Source organism: Pipra filicauda, unplaced genomic scaffold (assembly GCF_003945595.2).
Source record: "Pipra filicauda isolate LSUMZ 115617 unplaced genomic scaffold, ASM394559v2 scaffold656_size334665_pilon, whole genome shotgun sequence".
NCBI classification, from domain to species: domain Eukaryota; kingdom Metazoa; phylum Chordata; class Aves; order Passeriformes; family Pipridae; genus Pipra; species Pipra filicauda.
The window spans coordinates 311,245-333,440 of NW_024104816.1; the positions used below are offsets into that span (position 1 = coordinate 311,245).

At 55.0% G+C, this 22,196-nt stretch overlaps 1 protein-coding gene across 1 annotated transcript in view; it reads right to left on the minus strand.

Moving 5' to 3' along the window:
• Window positions 1–21,993, minus strand: part of KSR2 (kinase suppressor of ras 2) — a 43,032-nt gene extending 21,039 nt beyond the window's left edge. The window contains exons 1-8 of the mRNA XM_039388484.1: window positions 21,817–21,993; window positions 21,555–21,653; window positions 20,176–20,294; window positions 18,606–18,774; window positions 15,808–15,849; window positions 15,432–15,498; window positions 12,345–12,393; window positions 11,195–11,562 (exon numbers count right to left, since the gene is read on the minus strand). Coding sequence (XP_039244418.1) covers window positions 11,195–11,511 — 317 coding nt within the window. The 5' untranslated portion in view covers window positions 11,512–11,562; window positions 12,345–12,393; window positions 15,432–15,498; ... (3 more) ...; window positions 21,555–21,653; window positions 21,817–21,993. The remainder of the gene's footprint in view (window positions 1–11,194; window positions 11,563–12,344; window positions 12,394–15,431; window positions 15,499–15,807; window positions 15,850–18,605; window positions 18,775–20,175; window positions 20,295–21,554; window positions 21,654–21,816) is intronic.
• Between the last annotated feature and the right edge of the window lie 203 nt (window positions 21,994–22,196).

The following is a 22,196-nucleotide window of genomic DNA, read 5'->3' on the forward strand; positions in this document are numbered from 1 at the left end:
GGGAATATTAAGAAAGATAGAGCAACAGGAACCACTGAGCTGGGACTTATTTAATTTCATTGGAGCAGGACTAGTCGTGGCAGAGAGGGAAAAAAAGCAGTGCTGCACACGTCTGCCCCTTCCTGACTTATTTGGGAAGTTTTCAAGAAGCTCTTTCCATACATTAGCTTGTTTTTCTCTTTCGGATCTGTCTGGCAGTTGTGCTTTTGCATCTCGGCAGCTCCCGGCACGTTTCACAAAACGGGAAATCAAACGAGGCTGGAAGAGCAGCAAAAAAAAAGGGAGAGCTTTGGGGGAATTTTTATCCCCTAGGCTTTGTTTTCCTCTAAGTTGACAGGGAATCTCAGCCCCTGGAGGCACATCCTCCCTGCAGTGGCACCATCCACCTCCGGCTCCCCGAACCCTCTGCATCCAAACACCGCCCCAGGGACACCAGGATCGCCCCAGGGACACCGGGATCACCCCAGGGACACCAGGATCACCCCAGGGACACCGGGATCGCCCCAGGGACACCGGGATCACCCCAGGGACACCGGGATCGCCCCAGGGACACCGGGATCACCCCAGCGGGAGCTGCAATGAGTTCGTTGGGTCTCAGTCTAAGGACAAAGATGTCTCCAGGTTCCCCTGTCCCCTGAGGGATGCTCAGGACTGGTTTCACTGGGATTCACCACCGAAACCTCCAGGTGAAGTGAAGCAGGTCTCCTCTGAGCCACACATATCCAGCACCCCGAGGTTTAGCATGGGAATGTTGCAGCCCCAGGACAACAACTGTCCTCTCCTTTCCATCCCAAGCATGGACTTGCCTTTCCTCCCATTCCTGCTGCTTCAAACAAAGGCAACGTGTGCTTTCCTTCCTCCCCAGACCCTCAGAAGCACCATCCATTTTCACTGGACCATGACCAGGGCGGGAAAACTAGGATATCAGGGAAAATGACTTCACTGAAAGAGTTGTCCTGCCCAGGGCAGGGCTGGAGTCCCCATCCCTGGAGGATTTAAAACCCATGTGGATGTGGCCCTTGGGGACATGGGTTAGTGGTGGATTTGGCAGTGCTGGGGAATGGCTGGACTCGATGATCTGAAGGATCATTTTCCAAATGATTCTGTAATTCCCTGAAAGCAGCAGCAGCAGCTCAGTGCCCCAAAATTCTTGACCCAAACCTGCAGATGCTGATGCTGAGCACCAAGATCCACCAGAGCCTCTGGGGTGAAAACACTTGTCCCACCAAACTCCAGCTCTGAACTCAACCCTTACACAAGTCTCCCAAAGCAAACCCAACGGGAAAACAGGGAATTCACGACCTGCCACGAGCGACACTTTTGGCCACGGCAAAGCCCAGATCCCCCCACCCTGGAGCTCGGAGAGACCCGGCTCCTGCTCCTCACGGAGCAGCCTCTGCAGGGAGAAACCAGAGCAGGGAAACAGAAAAGCCCCGGAGAGACGATCCCTCATCCCGCTCCCGCTATCTCCCGATGGAAGCACCGGCTTTTGACGGATATTACTTAGGCAGCAGAATTTTCCTGCCAGCAGCTGGCACGGGAGATAACTGCAGCCGGCACAGCCGAGCCACGAGGGCTGCACGAGGAGGGGGAAGGGAGAGGAGGAGGAGGAGAAGGAGGAGGAGGAGGAGGAGGAGGGGGATCAGCCTCCCCGAAAAGTCGCTCCGACTCCATCATCGCTTCGGAAAAAAACAAGTTATTTAGGAAAAAGCCAACTGCAGGCATTTTTTATTTGAGGGAGAGAGCGGCAGAGGAGACGAGCTCTCCTCCAGCTGCAGGGGGAAGAGCTGGGGGACAGGTGAGTGCTGTGGCTTGGCTAAAGCCCTGCTGGCAAACAACTCAGCCAGAAATACTCGATGCTTCGGCCACTCGCTGCCTTTGGAAAGGATACCCTTGGAACGGGCTCCAAGAGGTGCACGGGGACGTGAAAGGCTCTTTGACCTCCTTGCCTTTGAAGGAGCCTTAAATATTCCCTGTGCCCTGATCCTCCTGCTATTTTGAACTATTTGAACTACAGGAAAGAAAGGAAATTTAAAAAAAAAACCCTTCTTTTGAAGAGGGGGATGAAGCAAATCTTTGGATTCGCTAGAACCCAACTCCACTTTGGAATAGTAATAACAATTATAATTATTATTAAAAAACTAATGATGCTTTCACAGGAATGATTTGATTCTTGGTTAGGCAGGATGCCAGCATGTAGTTCCTTCACAAGCAGCTCTTCCCGACCCCAAAGAGGATCCCTGGCATTGAGGGTGCTCAGAAAAATTAGGGATGGCCACAAAGAGGATCCCTGGCTTTGATGGTGCTCAGAAAAATTAAGGAAGGGCCCCAGAAAGAGGACTGAGGGTGCTCAGAAAAAAAGAAGGAATGGCCCAGAGAGGATCCCTGGCATTGAGGATGCTCAGAAAAAATAAGGCATGGATGTAGAGTGGATTGAGGGTGCTCAGAAAAAAATAAGGAGTGGCCTAGAGAGGATTCCTGGTATTGAGGATGCTCAGAAAAAATAAGGCATGGATGTAGAGAGAGGATTGAGGGTGCTCAGAAAAATAAGGAATGGCCCAAAAGAGGATCCCTGGCTTTGAGGATGCTCAGAAAAATTAAGGAAGAGGATTGAGGGTGCTCAGAAAAAACAAGGGATGATGCTCAGATGTCACTGAACAGCGAAGGGAAGAGCTGACATGAGTGGGAAGCCCTGGTGGGACGGTGTCTCAGCAGGGCACTTCATCCCAGGCGTTCCCTCAAACCCCGCTTAAATCCCTTCCCTGAGAAACTACAGCCAAAATAGAACTATGGTAGTTTGAAACCCTCTTAGAACACAGAGCAGACCCTTCCCCTGATCCCCCTCCACCAGAGGACACAGAGCAGACCCTTCCCCTGATCCCCCTCCACCAGAGGACACAGAGCAGACCCTTCCCCTGATCCCCCTCCACCAGAGGACACAGAGCAGACCCTTCCCCTGATCCCCCTCCACCAGAGCAGCACCAGAGGCGCCGCTGGCCGAGCAGCCGTGGGCAGGGATTTGGGGCTCTGATAGGGAAGGGGAGCTCGGCCAGCACCGACGCCATTCCAGCATCAAACACCCCAGCCCTGACCATCCTGACCGTGCCAGGACCGTGCCAGGAAGCTGAACATGAGCCAGAGTGTGCCCAGGTAGCCAAGAGGGCCAATGGATCGTGGCCTGGCTCAGGAAGAGTGTGGCATCAGGAGCAGGGCAGTGACTGTTGGCCTGGACTCAGTGCTGGTGAGGCCACCCCTGGAGTGCTGTGTCCAGCTCTGGGCCCTCAGCTCAGGAAGGACATGGAGGGGCTGGAGCAGGTCCAGAGAAGAGCAACGAGGCTGGGGAAGGGACTGGAGCACAAGTGCTGTGAGGAGAGGCTGAGGGAGCTGGGGGGGCTCAGCCTGGAGAGAGGAGGCTCAGGGGAGACCTCCTCACTCTCTGCAACTCCCTGACAGGAGGGGGGAGCCGGGTGGGGGTCGGGCTCTGCTCCCAGGAACCAGCAGTAGGACAAGAGGGCTGGGTCTTCAGCTGTGCCAGGGGAGGTTTAAGTTGAACATCAGGAAGAAACTTTTTCCAGAGAGAGTGCTCAGCCATTGGAATGGGTTGCCCAGGGAGGGGGTGGAGTCACCATCCCTGGAGGTGTTGAAGGTGAGACTGGATGTGGCATCAGTGCCATGGGCTGGGAACCACGGCAGTGTTGGATCAAGGGTTGGACTTGATCTCAGAAGTCTTTTCCAACCTGGTTGATTCTATGATTCCACAATTTTATGATTCCATGATTCTATGATTCCATGATTCCATGATTCTCTTCACTCAGGATATTCCAGTCTCCTCCCCAGCCCATCCCATCCCTCTCCACGAGCAGCCAAAAGCCACGCTGTCTGCAGGTGGAAGATAAACACTCACTTAATGTATATATTAATACACATATTGACTTTCCTGCTGTCGGTCGTTATCAAGATTTATCCAGCCTGATGGCCTCCTATTGATCGGGAGGGAGTGTATTCCCACGGGTCAATCAATTCTGATCCAGCCTCTGGCATGAAGTCGATACCTATTTATTCTATGATCTACGAGCTCCATTATTTAACTGCCAGCAAAGGGAACGCAGCAGAAAGTGAGAGAAGGGAAAAACAACTTGAGGAGAGCAGGATGATCCGGCTCCCAGAGCGGGTGCTGGGACATGGGCAGGGTTGGGGGAGGCAGGAATCCATGGCTTCTGCTCCCAAAATACACCCAGGAGTGGGGAGAGAGGGGTGGGATCTGACAGGCCCCTCAGAAATGTTCTGGGATCATGGAATGGTTTGAGTTGGAAGGGACCTTACAGATCATCTAGTTCCAAATCCCTTCCACTCTCCCAGGTCGCTCCAAGCCCCCTCCAACCTGGCCTTGGACACTTGCAGGGATCCAGGGGCAGCCACAGCTTCTCTGGGCAACCTGGGCCAGGGCCTCCCCACCCTCACAGCCAACAATTCCTTCCCAATATCCCATCTAACCCTCTGGCAGTGGGAAGCCATTCCCCCTAGTCCTGCCCATGAATGTTTCCAGCCTGGCACGGAGGAAAACAACGTGGCAACTCCGGGCCTCAGTTTCCCTCCCACTGCTCAGGATTTAGAGCTTCTACTTAACTTTCCAGGGCAGGAAAGGAGGCTGAGAGGATGCCCTTTAATGAGTTGCAGCAAGGAGAAAAATCCAGTTTCACCGAATCCCAGGATGGTTTGGGTTGGGAAGGACCTTAAAGACCCTCTTGTTCCGAGCCCCTGCCATGGGCAGGGATGCCCCTCTCTAGGTCAGGTTGCTCAGGGCTCCATCCAACCTGGCCTCCTTCTTCCTTCAATTTGTTGGCCACCAAATGGACAGCATGGATCCCTGGAGAGAACAAGGGGCTGGCTGCAAGCACCAGGCACTGGCTTGCACAGCTCTGGAGCATCCACAGGGAAAATCCAAGCCCTGCAATCTGTTCTGCCCTGAGTGTGATGATTTACACCTTCCCCTTTCCTCCCACCCTTCAATCCGTGGTGAATACCCCCCCCACCAGCCCCCAGCTCCTTCAGCATCAAGATTTACAAGCCCCAAATCCTTCCCAGGATTTGGAATCCTTCCCAGGACACTGTAAATGTCAGGAGGGTTGGCACTGGGCGAGGTTTGGAAGAGCCGAGGGTTTAAAGCTGAGCTTTATCCAGAGCTCTTCCACGCCCACAGGGAGCAGGGTCCAGGGATGGGAGAGCATCCCTTCTGAGGAGCTGGGCTTGTTCCTCCAGGCAGCAGAGCCAAGCATCAGACACTGCCAAAATCCAGCATGGAAATAAATGATAAAATCAAAACAACCCCCAATATTTAGCCCACGTGGTACAAGAAAGTTATCCAGGAAAATGCAGCTGTAACATCTCAGATATTCTTCCCATCCCTCACTCTCACACCTTCCCTGTTAATTAGCACCAGGTAATTTGTTTCCCTGTTATTAAAGCCAGTTTGCCACAGAGAAAAAAAAACAAAAACAAAACAACAAACTCTCGTTTCATCTTTAGTGTCTCACATTAGGAGAGGGACTGGGTTTCTGTTCCCCCACTGCCAACCAGCTCCAGGGAAGGGCTTGGGAGATGCTCCCTCTCCGGCAGAAACACTCCAAGTTCCTCTGCTGAGAGGCACCTTCAACAAATTAATTCTCTTTATACAGTTCTGCCAAGGTCAAGCTTAATTCCTAATGTTCTTCCCTGTTCCCCTTGGTCTTCCTGGCACGTCACAGCAGGGACATAAATCACGGCCCTGGTGGCATCGCCAGCGGCCATCGAGGGGGCTCCTGTGAAGCTGAGGTCGCTCTGGCATCACACCACGACAAGAGAGGGGCCAAAACTCAGCTGGAAACGTCCGAGGGAGCAAATCCCAGGCTCTTTGTGCAGACTCCAAGTGCCACATTTGGGCTTTTAACCAAAAACTGAGTAATCTGAGCAAAGCTGCACCGGTGTCCCCCACCCCACAAGGCAGAGGGAGCTCCAAGTGCAGGCAAACTCCAGCCCCAACCTCCTCTCCTGCCCTTCAGAGCAGAAAACCTCGCTCCCACCTTCCAAACAACATTCCCAACCCACAGGAGCCACCGGTGAGCCCGCATCCAGCGTGTTGATCCCCCCTCTTCCATCCCAGACTCGATGAGAACTTGGAGCCTTGGATCAATAAGCATTAAAATCCCCACCCCCCCTTTTTTTTTTTTTCCTGGAAGGAACCTCCAGAACCCTAAACCATGGTGATTTCTGCAATCCACCACCTTTGTGGGGAACAGAAAAGGGGTTGACTTTGTCCTTTGAAGGACCCCTGGGTGGCTGAGGCTTTACCTCTAATCCCAGGCCGGGGCCAGGAGACTCAAAGAACTGACAGGAGCTTAGCCAGGCCTGGCTTTGTCTCATTGAACACCAACAAGCCCAGGTTGTTATTTCCCTGGGAGCAGCAAACAGGGTGTTTTTTCAGTGCTTTCACTTCCACCGAGCCGAGGACTTTGATGCTGTTCCGCTCCGCCCGCTCGGCAGCGCTCAAAGCACCGAGGCTCCCACTCCTCTTGCTCAGGACTAATTAAGATGAATGTTAACTGTCCCCACTGCTCATTACCCCAGAGAAGATCTATTAGTGGCTCTGATGGAAGTGTTCCTGGGAGTCACCACCTCCCAGGGCTGAAAAATGCTGGATTTCTGCCTTTGCCGGTCGCGTTCAGACACAACTCAGGAACCACAGACCGGTTTGGGTTGGAAGGGATTTTGAAGGTTGGAAGGGACCTCATCTCATCCCACCCCCTGCCATGGGAAGGGACACCTTCAGGTTGCTCCAAGCCCCGTCCAACCTGGCCAAGGACACTTCCAGGGATCCAGGGGCAGCCACAGCTTCCCTGGGTAACCTGTGCCAGGGCCTCCCCACCCTCCCAGCCAGGAATTCCTTCCCAATATCCCATCTAACCCTCTGGCAGTGGGAAGAGAAAAGGGAAAAACAACTTGAGGAGAGCAGGATTATCCAGCTCCCAGAGCGGGTGCTGGGACATGGGCAGGGTTGGGGGAGGCAGGAATCCATGGCTTCTGCTCCCAAAATACACCCAGGAGTGGGGAGAGAGGGGTGGGATCTGACAGGCACCTCAGAAATGCTCTGGGATCATGGAATGGTTTGGGTTGGAAGGGACCTTACAGATCATTGAGTTCCAAATCCCTTCCACTCTCCCAGGTTGCTCCAAGCCCCGTCCAACCTGGCCTTGGACACTTCCAGGGATCCAGGGGCAGCCACAGCTTCTCTGGGCAACCTGGGCCAGGGCCTCCCCACCCTCACAGGGAACAATTCCTTCCCAATATCCCATCCCAATATTCCCTCTGGCAGTGGGAAGCCATTCCCTGTGTCCCTTGTCCCCAGTCCCTCTCCAGCTCTCCTGGAGCCGCAAGAGAGCCCCAGGCCCTGCAAGGGGCTCTCAGCTCTCCCTGGAGCCTTCCCTTCTCCACCACACCCTCAGCAATCCACTACCTCAGTTTCCCCTGCCAGCTTTTCCCCGTGGGTTGGCAGTTCTGGAGGGGGAGATTTCTTTCTGCTAATCAGACAACCCTTGAATATCACCAGCAATCAGGAAGGAAAACGTAGGGATGGGAAAAAGTAAAAATAAACCCGTCTATAAATAACCCCCTTCCGGCAGCGCCGGGTGGCTCGACGTGGTGAAGCCCCTTCCAGGGACAGGCAGCTGCTCCCAGGGTGCCGGCAGGAAAGCAGAGATTTCTTTAACAGCTCCAAGAAATTGGATTTGGTGGAAAAAACCGGCCTCCAGCGACCACCTCTGGGCACCCAGAAGAAAAAAGGGGCTGCACAGCCCCAGTCCTGCCCCGGGGAGGAGCACAGGGAGGAGTGGGTGAGGAATTCCAGACATCCTGGCTTTGTGTTGGGAATGGTTTTCCCCCACTCCAAGCAAAGCCTTGTTTAAAGTTATCCCAATAAACCCACAGGGAGAACTTGAGTCCCTTTGGAAAATTCCTGTTTGAAGAGCGACGCTCTGCACTGCTCGGGGTCATCGGTCTCCCTCCTCTCCCAGTGCCACAGCCTGGACCATTCCCAACATCCTGAATCATTCCCAGTATCCTTGACCATTCCCAATATCCTCGACCATTCCCAGTATCCTTGACCATTCCCAATATCCTCGACCATTCCCAATCCATCTCCTGCTACGTTATCCTCTCCCCAGACTCATTCCCTACGACACCCAGGCACAGCTCCCACCTGTGCCATGGCAGAAGAGTCCCCAGGGCTGTCCTATCCCTTAGGAAACACCTGAAACCTTCATGGGATAGAGAATTCCATGTGGTGAGAAGAGTTTTCCCCACAGGAGATGATCAGAGATGTCCCAGGAAGCCCCCAAAAATGTTCAACCAAGGACAGACCAGACAAGGACTGTGGGCATGAGGGCAAGGAGCATCCTTAGGTATAAGGATTGGGTTGGACCTGAGAAGTTTTCCACAGTGAGGGTGGAGAGGCCCTGGCACAGGTTGCCCAGAGAAGCTGTGGCTGCCCCTGGATCCCTGAAGTGTCCAAGGTCAGGTTGGATAAACTTGGAGCAACCTGGGCTAGTGGGAGGTGTCCCTGCCCGTGGCAGGGGGTGGGACTGGAATATGCTTTAAGCTCCCTTCCCACCCAAACTATTCCATAATCCTATGATCCCTGAGCTGTCACCCTGGAAAATGGGAAGGATGAGACTGAGAGCTCCAAGGTGCCTCCTGGGGAAGCACCAGCCCCATGGAAAGCTTCAAAGCGGGAAAATTGCATCTGGAAATCAGCCCTGGGCTAAGGAATACACACTGATGCAGTCCTGGGCTTCCCAAAATTCTCTGAGACTGAGCTGAGTCCCCTTCCAGCATCTCCATGGGTTTTCCTGCATCCTCAGTGCCAACCAGCCCTGGTCATGAGCTGATTGTGCCCCAGGAATCCCAGCGGGGCAAAACCAAACAGTTCCAGTTGCAATTGCAGAATTATCACAGTCCCAGAATCCCAGAAGGGTTTGGGTGGGAAGGGACCTTAAACCCCATCCAGTTCCACCCCTGCCATGGGCAGGGACACCTCCCACTAGCCCAGGTTGCTCCAAGCCCCGTCCAACCTGGCCTTGGACACTTCCAGGGATCCAGGGGCAGCCACAGCTTCTCTGGGCAACCTGTGCCAGGGCCTCCCCACCCTCACAGGGAAGGATTCCTTCCCAATATCCCATCTAAATCTCCTCTCCTTCACCTTAAAGCTGATGTTGCTTCAGCTTTTGAAGAATGTGGATAAAAATGGGTTGTTGGCTGTAGGCAAAGAGCAAAGTGATGCCCGGAGACGCTCCGAGCTCGGGTTATATTTGGGGCAATTCAATCAAGCTGTACTTTGACCTTAAAAAAAAAAAGGGACCAAGTGCAGCTGGGAAGAGAAACAAGGCAAGCAGCACTTCCCAGCCCTCATATTAAGGCATCAGGCTGCTGCAGAGCACGGATTTATTTTGTCAAACTGTCACAAGTGGCACCTTTATGGTTTTTTTATAAAGAGGCATTAGGATAGAAGACACCGCGTGGCTCAAAAAGAGAAAAAAATAACTAAATGAATATATTGGGTTTGGTATTGAATATATTGGGTTTGATATTGAATAGCACTGAAAAGCTGAGCAAACAGGGGCTGCAAAGGGATCGGGGAGCGGGCTGGAGACGCCGCGTTTTCCTCTGGGAACAGGGTGTAACACATGGATGGGGGCTCTGACTCATCCATCAATACATGTGTTTGCACACTTTTCCCAGAGCTTTTTGGCCCGAAGCTGGTTAATAGATGGAGATCTGAAACGCTGCTGAATTTTCCCAGATGGCTAATTTTTGGTCTGGAATAAAAGGCATAATTTTCCCAGTCTCCAGCTGGGGGGGGAGAGAGCCAGCCCAGCTCTGGAGTCACCCTGTCTCCTGAGGATGTAATTCCCGAGGCAAACACAGCCCATGAACCCACCAGGGCAGGGAGTGGCAGGAGGGGCCACGAATTTGGGTTGGAATCCTTTGCTGTTGCCCGAGGAGCAGAGCAAAGCCCCCCCTCGCCCCGACCCCCGCAGAGCTGGGCTCGGGGTGGGCTGGGAGGTGCCACTTCCAAGGGAATGTTAGGAAAGGATGATGCAATATTTCATCACTGATGGTTGTTGGAAGCGTTGCCATCTCACTGCTCCTGGAAATGCTGTCGGGAGGAAAATTCAACCTCACCTTGGGGAAACTTCCCCGAGAGAGAGTCACCCGTGGTGGGACGTGAAGCGGCACCGGGGTGGAAAACGTGGTGTGGGGGTGAAGGAAATAAGGGAATTCTCAGGGATAAATGTATTTCACATGACAGCAGCTGCTCCAGGAGCTGCTGCAGCCTCTCTGCCTCAAGGCCAGCTGGGATTTTGTGGTTGCCCATCCATGGAAGGAGCACAGCAGGAGGCTCCACACTGCATTTCCCACCAGGCACGTGGGTGATGGCAGGTACGTGGGAATTCTTGGAGACTAAGGGAGCTCTGGAGGTGTTCCATGGTTTGGGAGACCCTCAAATCCCAGCTTGCTCCCCGGCAAGATGCAAGAAGCCTTCCAGTCTTCCAGTGCCTGAAGTGGCTCCAAGAGAGCTGGAGAGGGACTTGGGACAAGGGATGGAGGGACAGGACACAAGGAATGGCTTCCCACTGCCAGAGGGCAGGGTTGGATGGGAGATTGGGAAGAAATCCTTCCCTGTGAGGGTGGGGAGGCCTTGGCACAGGTTGCCCAGAGAAGCTGTGGCTGCCCCTGGATCCCTGGAAGTGTCCAAGGCCAGGTTGGATAAACTTGGAGCAACCTGGGCTAGTGGAAGATGCCCCATGGCAGGGGTTGGCACGAGCTGAGCTTTAAGAACCCTCCCAACCCAAACCTTTCCAGGATTCTACGATTATTCCTGTCCCTGGATAAAACAAACCATTCCTGTCTCGAGCTGCACTGGCACAAGAGTGAGCCCGGACAAGAACGTGCCCGGACACACTTTGGTGGGTTTGCTCTCTGCTCCACAGCACGGGGAGAACACCCCTCTGTGGGGACAGGTCCCTCCACACAACACCAACGCTCGAACCACAGGAAGTTTGAGCAACACCAAAGTTTGACCAACACCAAAGTTTGACCAACACCAAAGTTTGACCGCTCTGGGAATCCAACCCGCTCCCAGCTGGGCACCAAGGCTCGTTACCTGGTGATGATGGCGAGGTGGGGGGGGCTCATGCAGGCTCCCATGAAGAGCACCACGTTCTCGTGCCGCGTCTGCCGGTAGGCCATCACCTCCCTCTTGAAGGCCTTCAGCTGGTCCTCGTTGTCCCTCTCGATGTCGATGAGCCGGATGGCCACCTCGCCGTGCCAGCGCCCGTGGAAGACCTGCCCGAAGCGGCCCTTCCCGATGAGCTCCCCGATCTCCAGCTGCTCGAAGGGGATGTCCCACTCCTGCAGGAAGATGCTGGTCTGGCTGGCCTTGCGCGGGAAGTTGCGGGCGGAGAGGAGCGACAGGTTCATCTCCTCGAAGTCGTCCTCGGATTCCTGCGCCTCCTCGGGGCCTTCCTCGTTCTGGAAGGGGGGGTGGGAAAGGGTGGTGAGTGTGGGGAAACTGTGGATGAGGAATAACACCCAGCTCAAACCCCACTGACCCCCCTACAGCTCGCTCAGCCCCAGAGGAGCCAGGCTCCCTTTGCTTCCAAAGCCAGCTGCGTTCTATGTAAAGTCGGCAGAATCCCAGATTTTCAGGGAATCACACAATCCTTCAGGTTGGAAAAGCCCTCTGAGACCATCAAGTCCAACCATTCACCCAGCAGTGCCAAGGCCACCACTAAGCCGTGTCCCCAAGGTCTGTTAAACCCCCCAGGGGTGGTGACTCCACCACGTCCCTGTGGTTTGCAGGAAGGCATTTATTTACCCCCGGGTTAAACATGAGGTTGTGCCACATCAGAGCATTGAATTAATTCCTCTGGAAGCTGAGTTTCCTCCCACCCTGGCCCAGCTGTGCCACTGCTCCCACCCCAGAATGGCTCTGACTTTTCCCTTCATGTTTATACTTTCTGCAGGATTTCCAACAGCCTTTAAAAGCTCCATCCTCACCCTCGCCCTCCCTCCCTCCCCTCCACCACGTTTTTAATGCGTCTTAAAAAGCCCCCAGTGAATGATAAACTTTGGAGGCGCCCACGGAGCCCGTGAGGGTCCCTCTGCATGAGGTGGGGACACGGATGCCTGGCCTTTAATTCAATTATCAGCAATTTCCCTGCACAGCTGCTCGACTTCTCCCCTCCCTGCAAAATGTGCCCCAAGATGGAGATCAAATAAAGCTCCATTAAGCACAGGAGCGAGCGTCTCACCTCCGAGGTGGGCTCCACTTCAATTTGAAGCAATGGGTTTCCTTCCAGGCTGTTGAAAGAATTACTGAGGTAAAAAAAACAGGTAAAAACCACGGGGAGGTTGGGAAGGTGTGTGGGCGTGGAGGCCTGATCCCTGCACCAGGATTCCAGGGAGCAGAGAGGAGAAGAGTCAGGTTCACTGCTGATTTGGGACAGCAGCCCCTTCCCACCCTCCATCCCTGGGTGCTCCCGTGGGAGAGGGGGAGGGAGCAGGGATGATTAAAACGATCCATTCAGGTGGGATGTGTGACATTCCAGGGTGGGTTTGGTGATGGGGGAGCACACACAGGTCTCCATCCCACCTCCCAAGGAAAGAAGGCTCCATGTCCCTGTGCCCTGGGAGGTGTCACCCCTGGCCAGCCCCGGGGACAGATTGACACCCTGGTGGCATTTTTAGGGGTTTCCAAGGTCAGAATTCCAAAAGCAACACTGATTTGCGGCCAGGAGAGAAGAAAACAAGTTTTTTCAATTATTTTGGAGAAGTGGAAGTTTCAAAGACCCTCCCTGCAGTAAAAGCACCCAAATTTGATGAGTTTTCCAGCTCCCTGGGCCAGGAGCTGCTTTTTGCCTTCTCTGTTTACTCAGCACCTCCCACCACCAGGGTCTTGCAGCATCCAACAGTTAACAGGGAATTAGGGATGTTCTGAGTTCGGGAATTGGCTGGAGCAGCTCAGGTGCTTTCAAGCATCATATAAATATATTAATAATTATTATTATTATCCATAACATAAATAACAACGTCCTTTCCCAGAGACAGCAGAGCACAACACTCCCCAAGCCACTCAGGCACAGTGGTCCTGTGAGTCCTATCCCATTCCATGGCCTCTAAAGAGCCAGAAATCCCAGGGGAATCCAGCTGCCTGTACAAAAGGAGCCAATCCTGATTTTTGGAGCAGCAGGAAAAGCCCAGGGCGGCTGCAGAGCATCAGGATGGACAGGTGGTTTGCAGGAGCAGCAGCTCCTCCTGCCTGATCCCCATCCAGGGCACGAATTCCTGTCTCCTGAGTAACCCGAGTATCCGGAGCAGAGGCTGCTCTGTAACCCAGCCAAGTCCGAGGGAACCCCAGTGACTGCCATGGATTGTTTGCAGTGGGAGAAGGGAGAGGGGAATCAGAGATTTCACATATTAAAAGTTATTTCCACCCCAAAATCCTGCCAGCCCTACACTTGCCACCCTGCTTTAGGCAAAAAAAAACTTCAGGGCTTCGACTTCACCACTCTTCCAATAATTTCCCGAGGGACAGTGGCTCCATCCCTGTCCCTCCCATCCCCTCTCCCGAGGGGAGATCCCCCTGGAGTCAGATCTTGTCTGTTAAACTCTTGCCTTGTCAAATCCTCCCAAAATGGCATTTAGCAAAAGGCTCAGCAGGTGACCCTGCAGTGGAAGGACATCAGGGAATGCTGGATTGGGACTCAACCTGCTGGGAAGAGACAGTCCTAAGGTTGATCAGACACTGCATTTCACAGTTGATTTAAGTGCAAAACTTATGGGACTCGAAAATATTGGAGGTGGGGCTGCAAGAACCACCTTTACTAAAACTGTCTCAAAGACCCTGGTTATCTGCTCATAATTTTATTATCATTTAATTAATCGCTTGGGCTTCGGCTTCGTGGGTTGAAAGCCATTTTTTTTCTAGTTTCTGTGGGTTATAAATGAACCTTCTCTCAACTCTTCTCCTTACCAAGACACGACCCAGAGCCGTGAGCTGGGTCAGGGCAGCAGCAACACCCACCCCAAAGGCCTCCCTGAGCCCCAGCGAAGCCAGGGGGGCACCCCGGGGTGCCCGGAGGACGTGGGGTTGTGATGGTTTGATATAGGCCTTCCTTGGTGTGGTAGTTTAGTCTAGGGTTTCCTTGGTGACCAGTTTGTAACCAGGGAAGTGACCATGTTCCCGATATTCCCTATGATTTTTACCTAAGCCAGGGTATAAAGAAGAAGGGAAGTCTTCGCTCTCTTCCCTTCCGGTGGTTCTGAAGGTGCAGGTTCCCTGTTGTCAGTTCTCATTGTATGGGGGAGTGAGGCCTAGTGAGGCCTAGTGAGGCCTGGTGAGGTCTAGTGAGGCCTAGTGAGGCCTAGTGAGGCCTAGTGAGGCCTTGTAGACCTTGGGAGGTAGAGGGTGCCGGCGGTCGTTCAGCGTGATTCTGCTGTCCCAAGGAAAGTAGTAAGATATATTTTTGCTAATTCTTTATTTTGCTAATTCCTCAGTTGTTGATTGTGCACATCTGTTTTGGTTTTTTGTCCCATTTTGCCCCTTTTTTCCTTTTTCCCTTCCCCTTCCCCATTTCTGTGGGGGTTTCTGTGGTTATATGCACATAGTATTTTAATTGTATATATCTGTAATATATGTAAAATATTTTTTTTTTAATATAGCTTTTGCTATTCCTTTTTTTTTTCCTTTGGAGGGTTTTTTTCGCTGTGGTCTGTTGGGGTTTGGCGAGAGGCCAACTACAACCGACTACACTTGGTAACCAGGTCGAAACAAGGGAAGTGGCCATGTCCCGGTGTTCCATCCTATTTTTTACATAAGTGAGAGTATAAATAAGGAGGAGAGAGGAGGGTCTTCCCTTTTCTCTTCCATTTGACTTGCAGACAGCAGGTCCCTGTGGCCAGTCTTGCTCGTGTGGGGGTGAGGCCTAGTCAGGCCTGCGAGGCCTGGTCAGGCCTGTGAGACCTGTTGTTTTGCCAACTCAAGAGCAGTTCTTCTTTCTTAAGGAAAGTATTAAGATTCTTTTGTTTGTTAGCTCTCCATTAGCTGTGTACATCTGCATATATCTGCTTTTCTGTTTTAGTTTTGGGGTGTTGGGGTTCTCTTTTCTTAGGTGTATATAGTTCTGTAATTGCATGTATGTGTAAACATATATATGTATTGCTTTAGTTCGGTTTATTTCGGGTCCTTTGGGGTTTTTTTTTTCCCTTTTTCCCTTTCCTTTAATAAGAGGGGGGGAACACTTGGTGTGGTTCGGGGGCTTGGCAGGGAGTCAAATCCAAACAGCGACAGGGGTGCAGGAGGAGGCAGCGCTTGGGAACGGGAAGGAGAAGCCACTCACATGGTGTTGGAGGTGACGGGGTGGAGGACGACCTGCGGGGCTCGGGTTGGAGTCTCAGGCACCACATCTGGAGAGAGGAGAGCGGAGTGAGAGAGGTCTGGGGGCACCCAGGGCGACTAAACCCTGCTTAAAACCTCCCTTCGCCCCCAGGTCAGCTTTAGTGACACCCCGACCCGGGGCTGGGGGTCACTCAGGGCCACCCAACCCCGCAGCACCTTCCCACTGCACGGCCCTGCATCCATATACTGCTGTTGGGGGGGCAAATCCCAGCCCAGCACAACCTCCCTGGCACAAATCCAGGGATTTAGGAGGGCCAGCCACACACCTGCCCCTCCAGGGGAGATCCCAGCACCCCACGTTATCCAGGGAACCTCACCTGGGAAAATGAACTGCTGCTTGTACTTGTAGTAATGGGAAGCTGGAAAAGAGAGAAGGGAGGGTTAAACATCCATCTCTAGAGCTGGAGAGGCTCCAAACTACTCCCAGTCCTGCTCCATGAAGCCTCAACCCCAGGGGGAGGTTGTGTGACCCCCACCTGTGTGATCCAACCTCTCCCAACCTCACCTCTCCAGAGGAAGCCACCCCTGCTGGGTGCCCAGGCCAAAAATTAAGACCTCTGGCTGGATTATAATTTGATTTTCACCCCCATCAGCTGCTCTTCTACACCCTCTGGAGAGTGTTCATGTCATCTGTGAAGTCACTGGTGGGATTTGGACACCTGGTTGCCAGGAAAAGGCCATGGGGTTTGAGTGCTGGCCCTCTGTCAGTCTTTGGGGGTCGTTTGGCATCATGGAGACACCAAGAGATGGATTTTGCCGCCCATTTTGGCCCAATTCAGCCCTTTTTTTCCATCTTTGGAGTTGTGTCCTTCCTGGGCTCCCTGTCAAGCTCCTGGTGCACTGAAAGGAGCTGTGGGGGCTGCTGCCCAAACCAGTGTTGCAGAAGGGCTCTGGGTGGTGGGACCCTCCACTGGCTCCCCATCTCCAGTGGGCAAAATCCAAGGGCTGGTTCAGCTCCTGTGTGCAGGGGCACGAAGCAAGTCAGAGCTGCCGAGGCCTCCAGAGGTTGGCACCGGCTCAAAAACCACTTTTTCCTTAAGCTCCAAGACCCCAAGGACCAACCCTCACCTTCCCCTCTCCAGCTCTGAGACCCTGGAGCCCGACCTCAGCTCTGCAGCAGGACCTGAGCCGAGATCAAAGGAGCCTCGGAGGTAATTCCAGCAGGAAAAGGTCCCCGTGTCGCCATTTCCGAGCTCAAATCCTAATCCCCGGGATGACCATCTTGATGGGATGAACCACAGAGAACTTCATGAAAGCACAGCGAGTCCTGCTTTGCGTCGGTCCAGCTCCCATTTGGAGCAGGGAATGAAAGCAGGGAATGAAAGCAGGGAATGAAAGCAGGGAACAAGCACCCCCAGAGCTGCCAGGGTCTGATCCTGCCCCGCTCCATCCCTGCTGGCCAGGAAAACCTGCCAGGTCCCCATAAGGTGCCCATTTTGGGGGTTAATTCTGTTGTTTCTGCTTTAAACAACATGAAATAATGTCTCAAAAAGACCCTCGGGGAGGTCTCTGCTCCAGAAGTGACACATGATGGCGTCACCAAATTCAGGCCCCTCTTCCCTGCCCAGGGAGGTTCCAGGGCTGGCCCAGCAGGTGGATTGGGGATGTTGATCGCTCTGATCCCCATTATCCCACTATGGAGACCTCAGGATGCTTCAGCTCCGGCTGGACCACCACACACTGGGGTTGTACCAGGATGGAAACCCACTCAGGAGTTCACTGGCACTGTGGATTGTCCTCCCAGAACGTGGACACTCCAGAGCTTTGCTGGCAAATCCCGGCCTCAAGGGTTGGGGTGTTCAGAGCTTCCTCCCAGCTCCTCCCCTGTCCTCCTCAGGCCCCTCCAGCCCCCCACTCGAGTCCTGGGCACTCCAGTGAGGGAGCCTCGGGCGTGGCTGCAGCCTCTCCGGGCACACCAGGACCTGCTGCTTGCTCGTTGGGGTTTTTCCAGGCTTTGGGAAAGGTTTGTTTTGTTGTGGGATGAATCCTGCCAGTCAACTTCCTCCTCCTCTTCTCCCTCCTCCTCATCTCGAGCTCAGGGCTTGTCAGGAGGGAAGGGTGGCATCACCAGGGTGCAGCAGGACCAGCAGAGCAGGAAGATGCCACCTGGTTCCTCTGGGGAATTCTCCTGATCCCTCTTCCTGCTGGACCAGTTCATTAACTGTTGGTTTGGGGGTGCAGGAGGGACCCCAAACTTCTGCTCCAGCAAAGAGGCCTGAGGTCACGGAGCACAGAGGGGCCACCAGCCCCAGGGCAGCTGTGGGTGCTTCAGCACCTCAGGGATGGGTCAGGGCCAGGGCTCCCCCTCCTCTCCACTCTCCAGGACTTTTTTGGGAGCGGCTGGAGAGGCAGGTGGGTGGCTGAGGACAGCTGAGCCCCTCCACACCGCCAGGAGTGATGCTGAGCCGTTCCCCTCCAGGAAGGGACCTTCCCTGGAGCAGCAGCACTGCCCCGAGGCCATCCCAAAGGTGGACAGGCTTTGAGACTCCCTCGGCCCAGGAGGAGTTATTTTTTTTTGGTCATTTAATGTTGTAACTCCCGTGTCCTGCAGCCACCAGGACCCAACTGCCCCTCCCACCACCCCTGAAGAGCCTGATCCTTGGCTATCCCTTCTCCAGGAGCAGATGGGTCCCAGGTACCCAGACAAGCCTCGATGGGACAAGGATGTCAGACGCCCCCAGCATCACCTCCTTTCCACTATCACCCCACATGTGCTGCCAACAAGCTTTTTGAGGGCCCATCACCCCAAAGACACAGAGAAGTCAACCCAAGGAGCCCCTGGAGAAGGGGGAAGACCTTGATTTCCACTCGCAGTTGAGTCAACGAGCCCTGGAGAACCCAAGCCTGGGAAGGATTTCGTAGCCTCAAGAGCAGCAGGTTGTGCTGGCTCCATCCTTGGGAGGTTTCCAAGACCCAACTGAACCAAACCTTGGGCTCTCACCCTTCTTCCAGCCAGAGCTTTGATGGAGACTCCTCACCTGACTTCCCCTAAACTCATCCTTGCTGCTCATTGCCGCTTCTGACATATCCTGACATAGGCCCAGAGGGAGCAGCTCCTCACCCCAAGGACCCCCTGGGGGCACGAGCCCCTCTGCCCAGAGGGACGTGGAGGTACCTGGCAGGTTGAACTGCTTCTGCTGGCGCGGGCACTGCGGGGAGGGGTGCAGGGGGGACGGGGGTGTCGCGCTGGGCGGCAGCGGCGGCGCCGGCGAGGAGGGCGTGGAGGACGTGGTGGAGGAGGGGTTGCTGCTGGAATCCGGCTGGTAGGGCACCGGGATGTGGTCCTGGGGACACAGGGTGGGAGAGAAGAGAGAAGGGCCGGTGAGAGCGGTTGGTGACACCCCAAAGGTGCTCCAGGGCAGAGGACCCCGGGGACAAGGGACAGCTACGTGGGTCATACAGCCATGGAATGTCCTGAGCTGGAAGGGACACCCAAGGAGCATCCAGTCCATAGACACTCCAACAATCCCACCCTGCCCCTCAGAGTGTTGTCCAAACCCTCCTGGAGCTCCGGCAGCCTTGGGGCTGTGCCCACTGCCCTGAGGAGCCTGGTCAGTGCCCAATCACCCTCTGGGGGAAGAACCTTGACCAGCTTTGCCAGGGACCATCAAATTCCAGCCTTGTTTTATTTGTAACAATAAATTCCTCATTTACTCAAGTCTCTGGTGGTAGCAGAGGCCTCAAAACACCCCAAATTCAGCTCAGACCTGGAGACTGAGAGGCCACAACGGAGCAGGACCAGGACAGGAGGACCCAGCTGGTTTAAAAGTGCTGATTCCATTTTATTTTTAGAAGAAAGAACCCCGTGGGATGCATCCCACAACGGGAACCCCAAGGGGCGAGGGGTTTGCCGTTCAACTCGTCCTCCCTCACCACCAAGCTCACCCTCACCCTGCTCCTTGAATTAGCACCAATCCATGGCATTATTGGATTAATTGGAGCCTCCAAGCAGGTTTACAGGCAGCTCCTTCCCAGGTGCTGACATCTATAGTGGTGGGTGTGCCTGGAGACACACGGGGACATCTGCAAGGTTTGATCCTGGCAGACCCTGAGGGCTGGGAGAGTCCCCCTCTGGATCCATGTCCGTGTGACAAGAAGGACACTGAGGGGCTGGAGCGTGTGCAGGGAAGGGAACGGAGCTGGGAAGGGGCTGGAGCAGCAGGAGGGGCTGAGGGAGCTGGGGGGGCTCAGCCTGGAGAAAAGGAGGCTCAGGGGGGACCTTCTGGCTCTGCAACCCCCTGACAGGAGGGGGGAGCCGGGGAGGTCGGGCTCTGCTCCCAGGGAACAAGGGCCAGGAGGAGAGGGAACGGCCTCCAGCTGTGCCAGGGGAGGGTCAGGTTGAATATTTGGGAAAATTCCTTCCTGGAAAGGGCTGTCCATCCCTGGCACAGCTGCCCAGGGCAGGGGTGGAGTCCCCCTCCCTGGAGTGGTTTAAAATCATGTGGATGTGGCACTTGGGGACATGGGTCAGTGGTGGCCTTGGCAGTGCTGGGGATGGTTGGACTCGATGATCTTGGAGGCCTTTTCCAACCAGAACAATTCCATGATTCCGTGAAGAGCCGCCGATATTCGGGTGCGACAGGTCCGGCCCCCTCTGGCAGGGGGTGGGCACGGAAGGGTGGGCACGGAAGGGTGGGCACGGGGGGTGGGCACAGGGGGTGCTCAGGGCTGGGGGAGCAGCTCACCTTGTTGAGTTTGTTGGTTTTGGGCAGGGTCTGGCTGACGTGCAGGTCCGAGTACCGGGGCGGCTTCCGCAGGGGGTTGTTGATGTCGCAGGGCACCGACTCTGTCCGGACTAACCTCGCTGGATTGGGAAGGGACAGAGGGACAAAGGGGAGGGAGAGGAGGGGGAGAGAGAGGGAGAGACATCAAAGGTCTGCAGGAGCCCTCGGGGTCACCCTGTGCTTGCAAACCACTCTGGAATCGCTCTCCCAAGCGATTCCTTCCCCCTGGCACCTCCAGCTCGGATCCTGCCCTGGGATGGCAGCTGGGCTTTGGGATCCCCTGCTCCCAGGCTACAGCCAACCCCTCTGGGATGTGGGGGGCTTAAAGCCCCTCGTGGTGGGCTGTGAACTGCCCACTTCTCCCCCCACCGAGGGGCTGCAGTTTGGGGGGGCTCAGCAGCTGCCACAGCCACCCCCAGAGCCGGGGATCAGCCAGCACTGGGAGGAGGCACAATCCCCTTCCTCCCCACAGCTTTTGTGGGATGAGGGGAAAGAGCTGGCTCTCAGCAGGGAGACTTCTTTTCAGGGGGGAAAGCCGGCCTGCAGGCTGGGGGGCTCAGGAACGGCTGGTGTGCAAGACAACGTGTTTAAGAGCTGGGTTTGGGGGGTTTTGTTTTGGGGGGGCAGAGCTATTTCACTGGTGCTGAGGCCACCCCAAAGCCCCGCTGCTCCTTGTGCCCACGCTCAAAGACACCGTGGGCAGCTCCAGCTCTCGCAACCTCACGTCCCACAGCCATAAACTCCCGTGTCTGCCCATCCCAGGAGCCCTGGAACAGTGGGATCTTGCCTTCCCTGCCTCCTGGTCAGGGTTTGCAGCAGCTCTCAGCGTGACAAGGGGGGGTCTTCAACCCCTTCCACCCAAATTTGCTGCAGGGAAGGGCCTGGGGAGGGGGAGAGGGGTGAAGTGGAAGCTGTAAAATTGCCCCCTCCGAGGCACAACGTCCCCACTCGTGAGGTGCCACCAACACGATCCACTCCCCCGCCAGCAAACCAACAACATTTGTGGTGATATTTAAACACAAAGCCACAGCTTTAAGAGCTCAAAATTCGAGGCAGCAACAACTGGCAGGTGGTCACAGTCCTCTGGCCGTCAAGGGGCAGCCAAAATCTGGAAGAGAAGGGGTGGGGAAGCGGCGGCCCCATCGGTCGTTCCTGCTGCAAAGTTCTCCCTCCTCTGCGGGTTTTAGGACGGATTTTAGAGCGGGATAAGGCAGCTCCGAAAGCACCACGAGCATCCACGTGGCCACATCCCCGTCGTGGGGGGACCCCCATGCACCGCTTTCGGGGTCCCACCGTCCGCCCTGAGCAAAAAAAAAAAGGCTAAAACCTGTTGGACTTACCCCGTGCTGTGGGGAATCTGAAAAGAAAAGGAGGCAGGGGGAGGGTGGGTGGAAGTGGTTTGCAATGCAAATCTGCCTCGCCCCGCACGGCTCGTCTCCCTACAAGCGGAAAAAACGGTGGGTAAAGTTTTCCCAGAGCGCCCGAAGCGGTTCGGGAGCCTCCCAGGGCCCGGCTCCCGAATCGCCCCGGGGGGCTGCTGGAAGTTTTACCTGCTGGCAACGTCCCGTGGAGGCACGAGGGGGGTGGGAGAAAGGCCCTTACCTCCTCGGTGGATGATCAGCAGGTGACACGGAGGGGCCTCTTTGGTGCATTTGTTGTGGCACTTGAGCCTGGCAGGGAACAGAGAGAAAGGAGTGAGGGGCGAGGGAGACACGGAGCGTCCCGGGATGGAGAGCACGGAGGGGCAGGACAAGGGGGAGCGGCTTCCCGCTGCCAGAGGGCAGGGTTAGATGGGCTATCGGGAGGGAATTCCTCCCTGGGAGGGTGGGGAGGTCCTGGCGCGTATTCGAGGATTGTCTGATTAGCAGAAAGAAATGTCCCCTTCCAAAAGTGACATCCCAGCGGGAAAAGCTGGGAGGGGAAACAGAGAGAGCGGCTTGTGAGGGTGTGAGGGAGAAGAGAAGGCTCCAGGGAGAGCTGAG